This window comes from Leucopleurus acutus (genome assembly GCF_964270905.1).
Source record: "Leucopleurus acutus genome assembly, chromosome: 9".
In the NCBI taxonomy this organism is placed as follows: domain Eukaryota; kingdom Metazoa; phylum Chordata; class Mammalia; order Artiodactyla; family Delphinidae; genus Leucopleurus; species Leucopleurus acutus.
The window spans coordinates 107895204-107913919 of NC_139144.1; the positions used below are offsets into that span (position 1 = coordinate 107895204).

The 18716-nt window shown below is 54.6% G+C and overlaps 1 protein-coding gene across 1 annotated transcript in view; it reads right to left on the reverse strand.

Moving 5' to 3' along the window:
• Positions 1-18716, reverse strand: part of PTPRN2 (protein tyrosine phosphatase receptor type N2) — a gene marked incomplete at both ends in the record, with an annotated part of 672304 nt that overhangs the window by 104385 nt on the left and 549203 nt on the right. Inside the window, one exon of the mRNA XM_082845910.1 lies at positions 4707-4919. Within this exon, the coding sequence (XP_082702036.1) occupies positions 4707-4919 (213 nt within the window). The remainder of the gene's footprint in view (positions 1-4706; positions 4920-18716) is intronic.

Sequence of the window (18716 nt, forward strand, 5' to 3'; positions counted from 1 at the left end):
GGCGAGCATGGCGTGGCTTAAAGGACAGGGGAGCCCGGGCCTGTCTGGGGGCTGCGGAGGCAGGAAGGCCCCGGGCCTTGTCTTCAGCAGCCGGGCTTCTACCTGACAATACACCCCCTTGCAAAACCGATCAGGATTGGGAAAGTTTCGAGTGAATTCTGCTTGTGGACGTTGGTACCGCCAGCTACGTCTGCAAAGGCAAAACCTGAAAGGTTCCAGTTGTCAGGCTCGACTAGGTCATCACAGAAAGAACTGTTCTTTCGTAGCATTTCAGCGCACCCTTCCACGTTTGAAGCAGGACAGGTTTTGCCTATTGGAGATCTGCACACAGAAGTACTCTGACCTGAGAATTGAAACATAAAGCCAGGCCAGGGCACCGTGAGATGCACGGCTGACTGAGGTGGGAAGGGCTGTGGTGGACACTGGTGGTGGGTCAAGTGGGCCCCAGCAGTTCACCGTTTTCCACCTCAACGGGGAAACGCTTCTGTGCCAAGTGCTACCCCAAGCAGGGGAGATTCACCTAGAAGGGCCCCTGAATCAAAGGCAAGGAGAACAGCCAACGTGGGACCTGCCCTCTCTTTGACAGCCCGGCTCTCCTCGCTCTCAGGCGCGAGGACGGGGGCCTCTGGGCTCCCGGGTGCGTCAGCCCGAGTCGGGGTGAGGGGACCGTGGCCGTCGTCTCCCGAAGAGTGTGGAGCTGGCGGGCTGGGCCCCGGCCGGCTCTCTAAGGGCGCCTCCCGACCGCTGCCCTCCTCTCCTCTGGGTCAGGTTCCAAAGGTCCCCAGATACCCAGGGAGCCTGTGGGCATTGGGAGACAAACCATCAAAAGAGGCCTCGCCGGCAATGCCGCGGGAGGCTGTGCCCTCGCGTGGGGAAGGGGAGTGGCTGCTGCTCTGGGAGGATCAAAGCCTCAGAGACACGGACTCAACATTCAAAGAGACTCGGGGAGAGAAAGGCGGGGACGCCGTCTAATCATCCAACAGCTTGTTTCTGCGCAGTGTTACCCAATCCCCGTGCACAGAAGTAGGACAGCGACGTAACAGAACACAGAATGTGCTGGTAGCCTCGCCTCACAAGCCCGCCGGATGCCCTTGGGGAGCGCGTGTGTGTAAATACACACTCACGTGTGCGGACAACATACGTGTCACGTGACATGCCAATTGGGGGAAAACAGGAATAAAAGTAAAGAAGTTGGCTTTTCAGATCAGGAAATACGGACTTAATCCAAATACATTATGTTGCTCTATGTAGAGGACAAAAATAACATTTACTAAAACAAAGGGGAAAAGTTTGGCAGCGGAATTCCATTAAAACATGACCTTTAAAGATGGATTTCAGTTCTTCTACAAGTTAACATACCCAAATCTTTCAAGTTTGAGCAAATTAAACTTTGATAGATTACCTGGCGAAATTGATACCTTGTTAAGTGTTAAAATAAGAGTTTATTAAGAAAGATGTGATTTTCCAATAGGTAAAGCAAACAAAAATATCACACACTTACGCGTGTAAACTAACTAAGAACCTTTAACATGCTGACTCTGTCTATGAGATAGCTCTATTTTAAGGGAGAAGAGAAAAAAAAATGTTTAAACGTGTTTGCATTCGAAGCTAATAATGCAAACTACTCACTGTTTGGAAACAATTTACGAAAAGCCCACTGATTTTTCAGGAACCCTCCACGAGTCCGCTGGAACCTCAAACCCCAAACCACGGATTACGCGCATGCAGGGGCATGGCACGGACCACTGGGGACCGCAGGGGATGGATACTGGAAGACGCAGACCAGAGCTTCCTGAAGGGCCAACCACACGAGGGCCTTCCCACTAGAAGAATCTGGCAACAGCACTACTGCTGTGCAGTTTAATTAGGACACGTGGCCTCTCTGGCTCTCTGGGAAGAAGGAATCACACACCCAGTCCCTCCTCCAGACCACCAGCCCCGAGCCTCCCCTCCCCTCTCTCCCAAGGCCTGTGCCCTGCATCCTTCCTGCATGGGAACACTCAGGTCTTTTGTTTAAAGGGTGACCTCATATGCTAGTATCGGTAAAACCCATGACACTGCCACCTACCATTCCACCTTTCCTAGGCCATTCACTTACTTCTATACTTACACAATACTCTTTTTCTCCTTCAGAAACTTTATGAAATGAATTGAATATTTCCATCGTGTCCCCATGAAATAAAGCATAATATTAAATTGTTCAATTTTCCTTGTAACTCCATGATGAAATTACACTGAGGTTATCCATAACCTCACCTGTATTGTAGAATCAGCAAAGTGCAGAAGTTCAATGATTTGAAAACGAAGCGTGGAAGCAACAAGATACTGTCCTAAAATTACTGTTTTGTGCTTGAAATACTTTAAAAACCTTTTCAGACAGGTTTTTACACTTGAAGGGGGTCTCCATGGCAGTTACAGAAAAACCTAAGAAAGTATGGATACGTGAATGAACGAACACCTGCTTCGTTTACAAATGTACAACCTTCTACGCGTAACTACACTCCTACAAGTCCTTAATCCAGGACTCAGCTAAATGGAGAGCTAAAAATCATGGCATCCTTATCCCCTGAGTGTGTTCTGCTAAAAACAAATCAAAACAACACAACAGCCTAGTGCCAGCACGTTCTCACCGGTAAACAGGCCACTTTGAGGGGCAAACCTCCACATTTAATCAAAGTAGTTCCCACAAGGGTGCCCTGTAGTAATTTCAAAACTAAGCCCACCAGAAAATCTTTACAATAATTTCATTTCCAAATTTTCCTAGATCCTATTTTTAAAGGAAAAGTTTTTTTCTGTGTTCTCCCCCCTACCTTTTTTTATTATTATTATTATTAATCTGGATTGAAGAAAAGCACACATTTCATTTATTGTCTGGATTACAGATTCTTATTAAACAAACCAGAGCTCATTATAAAATCAATATCAACTTAACCACCATGCCCCCAGGAGAACCACATAAAGGTCACTCCAAGAAATTCAAACAATTTTCCTGCTGGAAGGGCATGATTTTAATTACAGATACTATTAATTAGAGCTGTCACTGGGAAGCTTTTTTTTCTGTTAATTATCACAAACTCAGTCCTAAGTGTGCATTTGCAACCTGCACTTTTGTCAGAATTAGTCACTTCTGCATGCAAGTCCAACCTTTCCATTCTATCAATATTTTATATTCAAATTTCAAAGCATATCAAAGGATGCCGTGCTTTCTACAAACCTCCGCCCGTACGATCTGCCATCTCTCACACACCTAACAGAACTAGTGTGATAATTTATTTATGTCCCGCACAGGCTTGGCCCAGAAGAGACCCAAACGCCTACACTGGTTCTGCTCAATAGAATTTCTGGATACATTCTTACTCGTTTGTGTGACATTTTTCCCCAAGCTTCTTCTTCAAATGTGCTTTTTCTTTTGCTTTGAAGCAAAGCTAGCCCCTGAAATGCCATCTCCCACACATTTGAAGTTGCTGTTTCTTTATAAGAAAAGATCGTACTGACCAGGCTTCTGACCCCCTCCAGAAAACCAGAGGTTTTCTTCATTCAACAACACCACCGAGAGTTTTGAAGTAGGGAAAATAGTACTTTCTGGTCTCTCTTAAGCAGAGCGATTTTATCAGTTCGTCCCAGCACCTTATGTGAGACAGGGTCAGGGCGGCTCTCAGACAAGCTCCTGGGGTGGGGTGGGGTGGGGGGGCGGTGTTCTAGACAGAGCTTGAGCTCCCCAGCAGTGCGACTGTGATGACAGAATGATAACATTTACAGCCGTGACTGTAAAGCAGGATGCATTATTTACACGACATATTCCATATCACAGTCATGTGACTTCAGAAAGCAAAGACTCTCCTCCAATGGGAGAAAAGCTTTTACAAAACGTATCTATTGAACTTCAGGAAACGATGATTAAGTAAATTACCTTCCCAAACGGGAAAATACACTTGGAGTTGCGTTTTATGTTAGAAGAAGTCAAATGCCCTGACTGGTATATATTCTGGGCTTGCGTGAAGATGTGTGTTCATTACAGAACATTATTAAATCTGGAGTGTGTGCTACGGAACTCCCAAACATTCTGTGAATATTTTTTTATGTCCAGTTTCGTCTGAACCTCCTCCCCTCAGTCTCATTGGTTCCAATTTTTTTCCAGGTGTGTCTGGACCGTTTCTGCATCACCAGTGCATGGCTCCACCACTGCTCTCCTGAAGACATCCTTGGTTTACTTTCCATCTATCGGCCTTAGATGCCACTTTATCCAAATAACAGCGAAGGTGGCAACAGATCAGGTCAGAGGATCTTTTCACATAAGATCCTGAGGAAGTCGATGATTTAAGAGACACCTTCATACATCTACACAACCAATTTATCTTGCAACTCTGGCATTATTTATTAATAGTGGCCAAACTAAGGAAGATAGCAGATAATACATAATTCATGTATTATACTTTTTCCACATTTCTAATTAGCAGCCCGCTTTCACAGCTAACATGAGACCATCCCAGAACAGCATAAGATTAATTTAGAGCAGGAAAACTAGGGTTTCAAGGTATTTACATGAATGCTAATGAGAAGTTTCAAATCGTCATCACACAAGAACCCAAACTATGAATAAATGAACAACTGCTGGGAACGGGGGAGGGGCCAAAGACGACTTAAACAATCCGTCCATTCCAGTGGTGAACGGAACTGAAACAGCACTTAGAAAAGTCTCTTTTTACCTGGTAGGCGTTGGTGGCATCGGGGTCCGGGTCGCCCCCAGGTCCCGAGAGCTTCTCCTTCAGCCTGTACTGAGAGCTGTGTCGTAGGCAGTAGATGACGCCGGACGCCAGCAGGACCGCCACGATGGCGACGACGGAGACCAGAGTGAGCACGATGAACTTGGTCGAGTCCTCTCGTTCTGCCTGGTGAGGCAGAAGCTTGGGTTTGCTTTTCTGCAGAATAGGAGAAGGGGCAGGTTACTACCCAGTGAATCATGAGTCCTGAAAACCAGCCCTTCCACACGCAACCTACAACGTAAAGCTCTGGGCTGGCACTGAGACAACAGGAGGGCATCCAGGAAAGCAGCCCTCGGACCGGAAGCTACAGTCATTTCAACACAGCGCGCCGCAGACGGCAATGTTTTCACAAGGAACGTCATCAGAGGCGTCACTTTTTTTCCTTAACGGCCGCCGTTTTTCAAACTTAAAGGTATAAAGTATTCGGCAGCTAATTCACTGCCTTAAGTAAAATAAAGCCTTCGCCCCTTCTAAAGAGGTAGGCGGGGAGCGGATGCCTCACAAACGGTGGGGCTGGGGTGGATGGACCGGATGGGGGTGCCTAGCTCCTGCTGTGCCTAAGGGTACCAGCAGAAGTCCAACCACTGAGCCTGCTCCTGTGAAGCGTCAGGCTAATATTCTTGCATATATTGCAGGGAGTTGCCATCCCGGAAGCCCCTCCGCTCGCCTTCCAAGGCACGTCCCCTCGTCCCCTCGTCCAGACCTCGGACCTGGGCCGCGTCTACACCCCGCACAGGCCCCGCACTTCGCACCTCGGCACTTTTCCTTGAAAGGAGCTGCGAGACGGGGGCGCACTATGGTCCAGGAGTTCACTTCTCGGCGGGTGAAAGGTAAGGGAGCCCAGGTCCGTCGGGTTCTCCTGCTTCGGGGGGCGGGGTGGGGGTGGGTAAGAACATCCTTTCGGCGCGTTGCACGAGTCTCCATGCACACAAAGTTGCACAGTGCGCGCCCTCATTAGCTTCATTATAAGGAATATCAGCAACAATTAAAACGCCAGGGGACGATGGAGACTCGGCCAGCACACCCTTCCGCAATTACTCGGGGAATGAATAGAAATGCACGCCCCCGCCCCAGTCCTGGTTGCTACAAGATGAGAACAATTAGCAAACTCCTTTCCACCACCTAATTTCGCGTGGTAACAAAATGGATTTTTCCCCATGAATGCCTGGCCGGCCTATTCATTATCTCTCTTCTATTAGTAATTTTCTGCTCCGTATTCAGCCTCCCAACTCTTCATTTCCTCCTGTCTCCGAGTGTACACAGGGCCTCTTATGTCAGGCCGGGCCATTTTTATCTTGTAATCATAAAGGCCACCAAAGCAATTATCGCCGGTCCTGACTGGAAAAGCTGGTCATTAATTAGCCTCCTTTTGCCTTCGGTGCCGCGGATTAGCTGGTGCCGGGACTGGGTTAATGGAAACGCGGGTGAAATGAGAAAAGACGCCGGATTTTCTTGCCTGGATGCGAGGCTCCGAGGAGGACAGCAGGTCCGCCAGCGGCGGGAGGGACGGAGGCGCGGGGACGCTAGGGGGAGACGCGGACGGGGGGGTCGGGGGAGGGAGCCGGGACGCCCGGGCGGTGGGGCGAGCGGGGCGCGGGGGCCCCCCGGCCAGTGCGGCCGGTGCGCGCGGCCCTCGGCCTGGAGGGAGAGGCGGGCGGAAGACCCCTCCCCATCCTCTCTCACCCCTCCCCTCGCCCCTCCCTCCCCTCCCCGGCCCAGAAAGAAGTCACCCGGAGGGCTGCCGGCTGCCAGCCCCGCAGGCCCCGCTTCACCCCGGCACCGTGTCCCCCGCCCCGCGCGGCGACAGGCCGAACCGCAGGAATAAACCGGAGGGACCCGGCCGCGGTGCCGGAGACGCGGGCGGACTGGGAGGGGGCCCGACACCCACGTGCCCGGCTCCTCGGCCCCCGCGCGGTGCCGCTGGTTCACGCCCGTCCTCCCGCGGCCGGTTCAAGAAGAGCGCGCCCCTCTCCAAGCCCTCCGGCCCGGGACGCTCCCCTGAGAGGCCGGCGAGGCTCCGGCCGCCCGGGTTCCCACCCCGCCGATGCGCCCCTCCCCCCACTAGCGCTCCTCCGCTCCCGGGAGAGGCCGGCTCCGAGCCTCCGCAGACGAGCGGGGACAACAAAGGAGGGCGCGCGGCCGGCGGAGGGGGCGTCCCGCTAGACCCCGCTCGGCGCCCCCAGCCGTCACTGCATCCCCCACTCCGCCCCGGCGCAGGCGACCGGCGGCCCCCGCCCCGCCCCCCCCAGGGGAGCCAGCCCAGGCGTCGGGGGGACCCCGATCGCCCACGTGGCTGACCGCGCCCGGGTACGGGGACTTCCCGAACCCTCCTGCCCCGCGACGTGAAGCGCACACGCGCGGGGTGACCAGCCTGGCTCCGAGGGGACGCGCAGCGCCTCGGTGGGTGGCCACCACCTTAGTGCGCAGCCGACGGGCGGTCGCCAGCGCGCGGAGGACTGAGGACCTGAAGAGGGTCCGGCCCAGGCGCGGGGGTCTCGCTGGGTAAGGGGCACAAGCGTAGCCCGGCTGTCGCTCGGTTCCAGGTGGGAGGCCGTGAACGCGCAGGGGCCCTCTAAGGAGGCCGGCAGCGGCGCCTGCACTTTACCCTGGCCCGGGTCTGGGGCGGCAGGAGAGACCCCGGCGGGGCGCTCCCCCGGGAGGGAGGCCGGGCAGCCCTAAGTGTCGCCGCCCGGCCGGCTCGGTCCTTTTTGTCGGAAACCGACGGTCACCGTGACCCGTAGGCTGCGCTCTCGGCCGGGGAAGCGGAAAGGCGCCTGCCCGGCCTCCCCTCACGCAGCGCTTGGAGTTTACTCAGAGGTCAAAGAAAAATGTCAAGGAGAGTGACTGCCCGGGTCCCTCCTCCCTGGGCCCCGCTCTGTCTCCGGCCAGCTGCGCAGCCCCCGCTGGGTCCCAGGTGCTCCCGGGGAAGAGGACGGGACTCCACGTCCACTGAGTCCCACTTTCTACGGTCCCGTCCAGCTCCCCGCCGCCTGGGCCGGAGCTGCCCCGCAGGGAAGGGGTGGCAGTGGTCCTCTCGTATCCAGGAGAGGGGTCTGGTGAGGCTGGGGAGGGCGAGCACCGGGTCAAGGAGGGGCCTGGACAGCGGGCGCGGTCGGGGAGGAGGGATCTGACCAGGAGAGGAAGGAAGCCTGTTGGGGACAGAGAGGGATGCGCCGGTTTGGGCCACTGTGACGCTGCGGCCGCAGGATCTTAGGGCCCGGCTGGGAATCCTGCCTCTCGCTGGCCCCTGGGCACCTCGGTTGGAGCCCGAAAAGTCGCTCTTCCTTGGGGCGCCCTCAATGACTCCAACGTCCTACCTAGTGCTGTCGGGAGGGTCACGCGGGGAGGAAAAACGCTTGGCTGCAAGTCAGGACTGAGGAATCCCGGAAGAAATAAAAATTTACACTTTTTTTAAAAAATTAAAGAGCGTGAACTCCGTCCTCGGCACAGTGATTGAGTTTAAATAACTATGATTATTGTATAGCCTTTCTTTATTGTAGAGTTAAAAAAAATCTTAAGGGACCCCTGCTAACCAGGAGATTTAAGAGAAAGCAACGGGTGCCTTTGCTTAAAAGTGAGTCTGACCCTCTGTCCTGCCCAGGAGTGACCTGGGTCCCTGCTCCCCCAGGCCGAGGGGCTGTAACTACAGGTGCTTTCCTGCAGTCTTGTCCTGGCGCTGAGCCCTGCCGAGAGCCCTCCACTAATTAGAGGCATCTTGTCAGTCTTGACTTGAAATTGAAAGAAAATAATGTTTAAATATTTATGACTTTGACATTTACAGTCAGGCCGCCTCCTTCTGTACAGTGGCAGCTCCCACCCCCCGGAAAGTTTGGAGCAGGGGAGGGGTGAGGGGGAAGGTGGAGGAAGCAGCCGTCCCAAGCAGCCTGGTCACACAGGGAGCACGGGGTGTCTGTGTACCCCAGGGTGCAGGCGACACATATACAAGCACTTAATACTAAGTTGCAGAAGCAGGAAAAGTATGATTTTTTATAAGAATCAGGAAGAGTAAGTCAACTTTATATCAGGTTAGAGGCACCGAGAGTAAACTGAAGCACATTGCATATTTCTTCCACTCAACCATCTCCACCTGCAGCTCCTTGAACTTAGAATATAAAATATTGCAAAAGCTGTGATTTGAAATGCATATGTGACCACAGAGGCAATCAGTGGAATTGCTCTTAGAATCTGCAGACATTGTCCTGACCTATTTAAACTATTTTGATCTGTGCTTATAAGTGAAGGTGCCTGGGGCTTCCTTTATCTTCTTTGCCATTTATGGCAAAATACCTTCAAAACTTTTTTTTTTAAGCTGTCCACGTGGTAAGCCTAAAATAAAAGAAGAAAGAAGAAAAAAGAACATTGTATACCCAAACTCGACTGTGAGGCAGCCACACCAATATATAACTTCATGGTAAAAAATATTTGTTGACGGGTAGGAAAATGTAGCATTTTCCCAAGGCTGTGCTACGCAACCAGTTAGCAAGAGCAATTCATTACCGAAATCACTGGCTTCAATTTTAAAACACACTTGTGTGTGTTTTAAAAACTTATGGGCACAGGCATGCAGCAATTTCATTGATACTAAACTTCTAATATTGTGGATGTTTTCATTTGCATCATTTCTAAAGAATCTGATTTGCAAACCCAGCCGTATCCCGTGTTCCTCTGCACTTTTATGTTCCTATAATTGTAAAGATCTTTTTCTCTGTAAAATTTAGAAATTAATTTTAGGGACTACTAATGAATGGTTAAAAACAAGTCTGTCTTTGGTTTCCCAGATGAACCATCTTAGAATTATTTGGAAATTTCATGCTAAGTTTACTAAGATATATTTACTAAGATATAGTAACTATCACTTTAAAGCCGATCAAAATTTTTAACAGCTTTCAGGCCACAGGAATGACCAAACTTAAAAATATTGGGGGGGTGTCTTAAAATATTTTAAAAGTATTTTTTTAAAGCTGTTAACTGAACTATTTTTAATTTGGAACTGGCCACAGAATTCTAATAAATGAGAGAAGTCAGGCGGAAATAATCATGTATTAATTCTCTGCATTACAAAATCTTTTCAGAAGCTATTATCAGAGCAAGAGGCATTGCGGTCTGAATTCAGGGTGGGAGGAATCCTTTGTGCAGCTGAAGGCTATTGTTCGTTTGCGCAGATGAAATTGTACTTGCAAATCTGCCATTCAAGTAGCCAAAAAAAAAAAAAAAAAAAAAAAGCTTATATGGGCAAAAGAAAACAATCTCCAAGAAACAATTATTCTTAAATATAAACCTCAATGAAAATAAAGTGGGGATACGCTGTTTTAAAATCGTCTATTTATGAGGTATTGTTCAGGCATAGGCATAAAAGTAAATACACAGAAGATTATAAATTGTCTGTTTGCATCTCTAAGCACTCCTAGAGGATCAGTTTTGGGGAAATACTCTGTTTTCAGGTGTCAGGGAAGATTTACGATATTTATGTTTAAAGTGGGAAAAACACCCCCGTGTGAACTAATTTTTAGCAGAGCTTGATAAGCAGCAAATTGTCTCGGGGGAAACAGAGGGCGACCCTCCGAGAAGGGACCGACGTGGCCCGACCAGGGAGAAAGCCGGCCCGGCCACCTCTCAGGCTCCGTCGGCATGTTTATCGCATCCAAACTCAAACCCGACCAATAAGCTTGAAGCGCGGCCGGGGGCCCGCGCTGCAGAAGCGTACAGTCGGCCCGCGGCCTGCCCAGGCCCGGGCGCGCGCCCCCGGGGTCAGGCGTCCCCTGGGTCACCCGTGCTCTGGAAGGAGTTTTCCCTCCGCAAGAATCAAGCCCTTTTCAGCACTGGGGTTTCTGCTTCTCTCCTTCGCGGAGGCTTAGAAGTCGCCTCTGGGAGGCTCGCCTGGCGTCGCGGGTCAGGACCCTGCCGCGGCGCCGCTCAGAGCGCGGGTCCCGGGGGCGCACGGCCGTTTTCGGCCCCTCCCCCTCGACAGGCCCCGGCTTTCTCACTTCTCGTTCCCAGTCCCTCCCGCCTTTCTCCTGTAGGCGATCCGCACCGAGGTGGGAAAGATCGGACCGCAGCGCCGGACACAAAGGGTCGAGGGTTCCTGGGAGCCGCGGTATTCACAGCGCGGAGGGGTCCCCAGGCGGCCCCAGCCCGCTTCCCGCGGGGACAGTGCGGGGGACCCAGCCCCTCCCGCCACAAAGCGCGCCGGCCGCGGGGCAAGGATCAGTGTGCCCAACGACGCCCGCCCACCCCGGGGCCCGCGGAGCCGCACAGGTCCCCTGCCTCACCTCGCCGCCCGTCTCGGGAGCCAAGCGGGGTGTGCTTAGCTGCGTGCGGGCGGCCCCTCCGAGGCCGATAAAGAGAGGGGAGCTTCCGTGTCCCTCCTGCACGCAAACCTTCACCGCCTCGCACTTTCGTTCGCATTCATCCAGAGAAGGCCGGTTTGCCGAAGACCACTGGGCCCCGCAGCGCCCTTGACCCCAGGCGGGGAGGCTCCCCGGTGCCGACCAGGGGCCGCTGTCTGCGGACTTAGCGGGGCCACTGGACCCCAGAGCAGGAGGACGCGGGGGCAGGGGCCGGGGGCCGGGCCGGGGAGCTGGGCGGTTGGCGGGGGCACCGTGCCCGCTGCGGCCGATGGCTCCTGGCCACCCTCCGGCTGTGCGTTTGGGGGTGCAGTAGGCACTGGTGACTGTGACAGACACCCCCAGCCGTCCAGCGTGGAGCGACCTCTGAGCACTGATGACACAAAAGGGCGGGAGTCCGGCTCCGGCTCCACAGGGTCTCTTCTGCTGAGGTTTCAACCCCTAGTTCGGGGTCTGCCCGACGGCCCCGACCGAGACCGAGGCTTCTGTAAAACCCCGAGGCAAGTCCCACTTCAGAACCACACAGGCGGTCAATAAATAAAGTCCCTCCTTCAAACAGCTCCGCGTCAGAAGTTTTTCTGGCAAGCGCGCGGCCGCCCCACCGGGGAGGGCGCCGAGACAGCGCCGGTTCCTTTTGGGGGAGGGGAGGTGGCCGCTCGGAGGCGTTCTCCACCGGACCGGGGAGATCAGAGAACCCTGCGCTCCCACACACGGCCCCACCTGGCCCTGGCACTCTCCTCCCTGGGTGCCCATCCAGCGTCCTCTAACTGGGACGCCTCGACAGCACAGAGGCGCGCTCCGGCCCCGATAAGGAGGGCGAAGAGCGCCCCAAAACGGGCTGCGAGGAAAATGCTCCCACGTTGGTTCCCTTCCACGCCGGCTGCTCATCCCGTCCTTCATCTTTTCCCACAACCCTCCCCATCTGCGACCCCCGCCCCCGCCCCCGCCCTCTTGCTGGTCCGAACCGCCCGGAGTGGCTGGCGATGCGGAGTCCGAGAGGCAGTGGCCCCAGCCCAGCCCCGGCGGTCTTCGCGGGGAGCTCTGGGGTGGGACTGCCACCGACCGGGTCACCACGGGATGTCCACCCCTGTCCCACTTGGGGAATGACCTCAGACGCAGACCTCCCCGGCCAAACAGAGCACTTGACAGGCAGCCTGCTGCGAGTCAGTTAGCCCCAGGACTGGGCTCTCCGACGCCCAGGTCGCCCATCCGAGCCCCTCACCCCGCCCCCGCCCCCGCCCCCCGCCCCGCGCGCACCCTCCACCCTTACCAGGCTCCGGTTCCTCGCCGCGCCACCTACATGCCTTGGCGATGCCCTCGGTGGGTCTCTCCCGCTCCCTCCGGCCCCCAACCCGGCCCCTGTCCCTTCTACGGCCCCACCAGTGCCCACGCCCCGGCCCCGCGCCCCTGGTTACCTGCAGCGGGGCGGGCGCCGGGCGCCCAAGCCGGAGGAGAGGAGGACGTGTGCCCGGCCGAACGGCCTCGGGGCGCGGCGGCCGCGGGCAGCGGCGGCGCCATCACCGCCGTCAGCCTTTTCCCCTGGGCCGGAGCCACAGACGAGTGGGGCCATCCTGCTTCTGACCACAAACTTCTCCGGCAGCCGGCGGAGACAAAGGTGCCGCGCGCCGCAGCTCCACGGGCTGTGGCGGCGGCCGCACCAGCTCGGAGCCCGCAGCTCTGCTCCGCCGCTCGGCCGGGCTCTGCGCGCTCCGCCGGGGCCCGGCCCCAGGGCAAGGCGCTCGGGTCAGGGCGCGGAGAGGGTGGGCGCGGGGCCCGGCGCAGGACGGTCCCCGCAGGGCCACCGGCCGCGCGCGCAGCTCCATCCTGCGCGGCCGCCGCGCCCCGCCTTATATCCGGCCCGGCGCGCACCCGGCCGGCGGCGGCGCGGCTCGCGGCCCAGCCACCGGTTGCTATAGCGATGTCCCCCCCGCACACACACAGGTTGCTGACAGCAATTGGCTAAGGGGCCGCGGCTCTCCAAACACCCTCTCCCGCCCGAGACTATGAATGGACATCGGCTTTGTCAGTCATTTGTACAGCGCGGCAGCCCGGGCCTTCGCCTTTTCTTTCTTTTCAGCCTTTCTCCCTTTCATCGTTCGAGTCGCACTTCAGACTGGGCAAGTTCAGGGTAGCACCCGGGGGAGAGGGGACACGGCAAGAAATGTCAACCTGCACGGCCCTGCTGTGACCTCTGCTATGGGAGGGGTGGCGTCGAAACTCTTTGCAAGAGAAAAGCTCAGGATACATCCTTCTTCCGAGTTAGTTTTGACACTTTTGCCCTGGGGGCCTTTTGCTCCCTTTCCAAATTGAAGCTGGCCAATGACGCCGGGCAAATCAGCGAGTAAACGCCCCCGCCCCCCCGCCCCTTATAGGAATCCCGCTCGAGTGTTTAGGTCTCGAAGGCGCCTACAAAGCGCCTTGCCGGACGCAGGAACTACTGAGAACTTTGCCGCCATTTGGTCCAGGCGAAATGCGGGCCGCCAGCCCAAAACGTCGGGACGGGATGGCGGGGAAAGGAAGGAATCGAGCTGCGTTCTCGCTTCCCCAGGTCAAAGGCCCGGCCTGGCCCACTGCCCCGCAGAAGGAGCGGAGCGAGGTCGCAGGCCGCGCTCTCAGTCGCTCGCTCCTCCCGAAGCTCCCCGACCCCGGGCCCGGGCCCAGGGCGCGACTCTGAGTCGGGCCGGCGGTGCCCGAGGCCAAGCAGGGGCCTGGGGGGCGACCAGACCGGCTGGGCCTGGTGAGCGGCCTCCCGCGGACTCGCGGCCGCTGCGGCCGCTCCCCCGCCCTTTCACCCCCACTCTCCCCGCTCCCCGCTCTGGACCCCTGGTCGCAGCCACAGGTCGGGGCACCCCCGGTGCGCGGCGCCCCCCGCCGAGCAGCCTAGCGCGAGAGCTGAAACCCAACATCTGTGCGTACAATGCGCTCTCGAGGCCCACAGCTGCAGGCACAAGGGGAAGAAAGAAAGGAGTGGGGGGGAGATCTTGTCACATGCAGATGACAGTCTGTGGAGGGCTCTTTAGTTTCTCCTTTTCTGGAAACCCGGGCGCCCTCCTCCCAGTGCCCCTCTCCCACCGCCTCCCCATTGTTCCCGCGCTCGGGACAGCTGGAGGCGGCGGCCCCTCCTCGCCCGACGCCCCTTCTGCCCACACCCGGCGGCGGCCCCGGGGCCCGGGCGAGCTGCGGCCCCCGCCCCCAGCCCGGTCGGCCCCGCGGGCGAGCTCGCACCGCTTCCCCCTCCCTTCCCCCGGGCGCTGCCCCCAGACCTGCCCCGCGCCGAGGGTCCCCGCCCGTCGCGCTCCCCTCGCGGAAACAGAAGTGCCTAACCGCCCGGCCCGCCCTCCCCGGGCCAGGGCTCCGGGCACGAGTGCCTGCGAAGCGCTTGCCTCTGTCTAAAGTGTCCGAAGGACTCGCTTCCTCTGACCGAAGGCCTAAGCTGAGATCTACTTGCATTTGCTATTTCTAGGGGCCGGGAGTCGAGCGCTTCCGAGAACCCGGGCTCGGTAGGCCTGAGCGGCCCGAGCTCGCGGGGGCTGGAGGCCTGCTGGCCGCTTCGCCGGGCTTCGAGAAGCCCGAGGGGAAACTCAGTTCCGGGGCGGCCAAAGGGGCACCGCGGCTCCACTCCAGCGACCCACCACGGCGCACACCGCCCGCGGACAGCCGGCAGGCCAGGAAGGGGGAGCCACCCCTGCTCTCGCGTCCCCACGCCGGGTCAGGGCCTACAGACCCCCTGTCCTCTGTCCACCCGCCGGGCCTCCCGCGAGCCGCCGGATCGCTCCCATCCCCGGAGCCCACGCCCCGCGCCACCTGGGGACCAAGACCCGCCTGGCTGTTCCTCCCTGCTGCCCTCCGGGGGACCCGGGTCGGCCCGGTCCCTCCTGGAAAGAGGAGGGGGAAGGGGAGGAGGCGGGAGGGGCCCCGTAGAGCCCCGCTGGGGGAGGGGGTAGGACTGCGGACAGAGGGGCCGGCAGGGCGGGGAGGCCTGCGGGAGGGGACCTGCCGCCCTCAGCCTGGCTGGGAACCGGCCTCTCCATAGCAACCGCCTGTGCGCGCGCGCGCTCGCTTGTGTGCGGGGGAGTGGGCTCCCGGGCCGCCTCAGCCCGCGTGGGGGGATCTCAGGACGCTGGGGGCCGGGGCCGGGGACGTCCTCTCCGGGACAGGAGGGCCGGCCTTTTCTGAGGTGCTGGGAACTCCGGGCGGTCAGGAGACGCCGCGCCAGGCACAGGGCGGGCAGGGGGGACGGGGGCGGGCAGGGGGGACGTGCCCAGGCCCCGCGCTCGGCCGTGGGGGCACCTGGGCGCCCGGCCCTCGCTGTCGGCCCGCCTGCCTTGCTAACAGGGCCCTGGGACTTGGCGGGAGTGAGCGCGGTCGGTGCATCTTCACGGAGACCCAGCGCGGTGCCTCCCGGGGCGCGGCGCGCCGGGCCGGGGCCGGGCGGCCGCTGCGGCCGCGCCTCCCTCCCCGGCTGGCCAGAGGTCCGCCAGGCGCACCTGGGGTTGGCGCGGGGGCAGCGGGGCTCGCGGGGCCGGGGACCGCGCCGCCTCGGGGAGCGCCCGGCCTGCTCACCCGCGCTGGAGGGGAACCTGCGCGAGCTCCCAATCCGCGGTGAGGCGCCGAGAGGCTCCGGGAGCCCGCGAGGGGCCCGGCCTCGGCGGCACCCTCCTCGCCGGCCGGCCGCCCGCTGCACGCCCCTCTCACTTTCCTTGCCCTCGATCGCCAGGAGCCACAACCGGCTGTGAGGACCCTGCTCGGATGGCCAGGGGAGCGGCCCGAGGGGAGGCCCGACAGACAGCGCGAGGAGGACCCCAGCCGCGTCGTCCAGGGCCCCTGGGGGCGGTCAGAGGGTCGGCGACCCCAGAGAGGGCGTGCAGCTCGAAGTCAGATACTGTCCTGCTTTCCATACAAACACGATATGACATTTTAAATAAGTAAATAATAAGCAAATACATTCATTTTATTTAGCTAGTTTTTCAGTTGTCCCAAAGGGTTTCACGTCCAACCTCAAAGCAGCACATTCCCGATTTAATCTGAATTTAATGCCCTGTCTTTCTTGTGCGTTCAGGAAGGGTGGGTGGCACGATGGTGGCACAGTTCAAGTTTGCCTGTGGTCACTTTTTAAACAGTTAGAAGGGCCTTAAACTCTTCATGCAGGTTTTTATGAGCAGAAAAGTCTGTTTTCTCACCCACGCCTTGGTGCACACCACAGTGTATTCTTCATGGGGTAGCGCTTGTCAAGTACTCCCACACCTTCCTCCCCGCCCCCCCCAGGACGCAACGTCTGAGTCCGGAGCCCTCAACTCCCAGAGCTTAAAGATGAACGGGTTGCCCAGGAAATTCATTAAAAGAATGTATTTGTATTTTAGGTTCTGATCCTTCAAGTCTGTTTCAGAAACTGATAAATTAATCCACCAGATTTTCACTCTATTTCCCTTTATTTAAAAATGCTTTCTTACATCCAGGGCAGGAAAAATGTGTCTATCTTTTAATTCTTAAAAATACTTTACTAGGAAAGTGCTTTGACAACAATGTAAGACTAGGTTCAGCTAATATCTTGGAGAATGAATGGTGCTGTTAGGATTTTTTTTTTTTTTTTGTCATGAGAGCTTAGACTTCATTTAATAATAAATTTCAATGACATTTTCAGAGAAAACTTTTAAACATGATGCAAAATGTTTCTGAGAGGCATGTTGATTGAATCATTTATATCTGATGCGTATATTATTCATATAGAAATTAGGATTGTTTAGCTGATGAATAAGAAGTGTATGTAAAATTCACCCAAACCTACAAAATATCTAAACACTTTAGTTTAAAATGATATGTTGATCTTGCTAAGACTTCTTTTAAAGTGCAGTTCACATTTGTTATGTGTTAAACCTAATGTTCTGTGTTAGAAATCTCATTTTCAACTTAGGGAGCACCAAACTGTTATAGATCACACATTTAACTGATTAGAATAAATTTCCAATGAACTAAATTATCAGAGAAAATGTATTTTAAAACAAAATAGAGAAAGACTGTCATGGGAAACATCAGGAATTCTCAATATTATGGTAAGATAGAAAGTGGCAAAAAGACCTTCTGGGATACTTGCTTGATTTCAGAAAATCTGAAGCAATTTTGTTTAAAAAATATAATGGTACATGAATTATATTTAAAATACTTTTGATTTGTAAATCCATTTATAGAAATGATTTTAAGTTATAAAAATGAAATTTGATCCTTTTCATACTGTAGCTATGTGTATGTATTTTCATACCGATATAACGTTAAAGAAAATAACATTTTATATCAATGAATGAATTTTGAAAAGCAAGATGTTTTATTGGTCAACCTCCTAGTGAAATAGTAACTGTCACTGACATAATTTTCTAAAAAGGATGCTTGCACAGGTCAGTATAGATGACTCAATTGAACCGCATTAGTTGTGAAAAGCAATATTTTCAAGGACAATATTTGGCAGAGTTTTAGACACTAATGACAAGTCCTTATTCAGGGAGACAGAAGCCAGGTCCATTGCAACAAGAGGGGCTGCGTTTGAGTGGATTCCTCACCAGTCTCCCTTGCACACTGGAAGCAGGGCAATCAAATTCACCAGCTGGGGTGACACCTGAGCAACTTCAACATATTGCGATGAAATCTTGAAGATGGAGAGGAATGGAGAAATAATAAAACTGTTCGTTCAAATATTTTACTTTATTTCCAGAAAAATGTGAATTCTTTCCTCAAAACAGAGAAAATCACCAGCGTAATTCAGCTTTTATTATTCTCATCCCGCTTATATTCAGATTGATCTAGAATTTTCAAAATACAAAAACAGGAACTCTGTTATGAAATAGAGGTGCTACTCCCTCCAATGGCCTAACAGGATCCCATGAAACCATTGCATTAAAACCAAAAAATGTATTTCAGCAAGAGTTTATGCTTGAAGGATTGGTTAACAAATATGTAGGAATTTGTTTTAGATTTTCTTTTTCAAACTTTGAAATTACAGTTCCTGTAAGGACAAGAAAAGCTTCAAAACCTGATTATTACCATTAATGGTTTGTCCATTGAAAGTAGCATTTTGAAAAACTCTTCATACGGACAGATGTTCACAAACAGAGCAGTCTCCCTACAGTTTAATTTGTTTTTTATTCTCTAGATTCTAGAGTCTAGAAGATGTATTACTTTCAATTTCCCTCTTTGTAAAGATCTAACCTTTTATTATTTACAAAATAAAGCTATAAAATACATATTTAATAATTGGTGTCCGGTATAGTAAATATATTGTATGTTCATGACTAGACTTTATTCTTCTTCACAAAACTGAGCTAGAATTCCTTAGAGCGAATGTTTGCAAGAAAGACTCATTACCACTTGAACAAGAATCTAACTTTTCTGAAAATGGCTACATCATGCCGTTATCTACAGATGAAACACAACAGTGCTATGAAGAATGTGTGGGTTCTCTCTCTTTTTGGGTTAAAAGTGCTTCCACATACTTTGTCAATTACATAGCACATGTCCACTATAATTGTTTGGAAAACAGTTTTTTCCTGAAATTACTTTGGGATTAAAAGTAGAGCATCAAGCACGTGTTTATTTCACAATTACGCATTTCAGCTTTCTC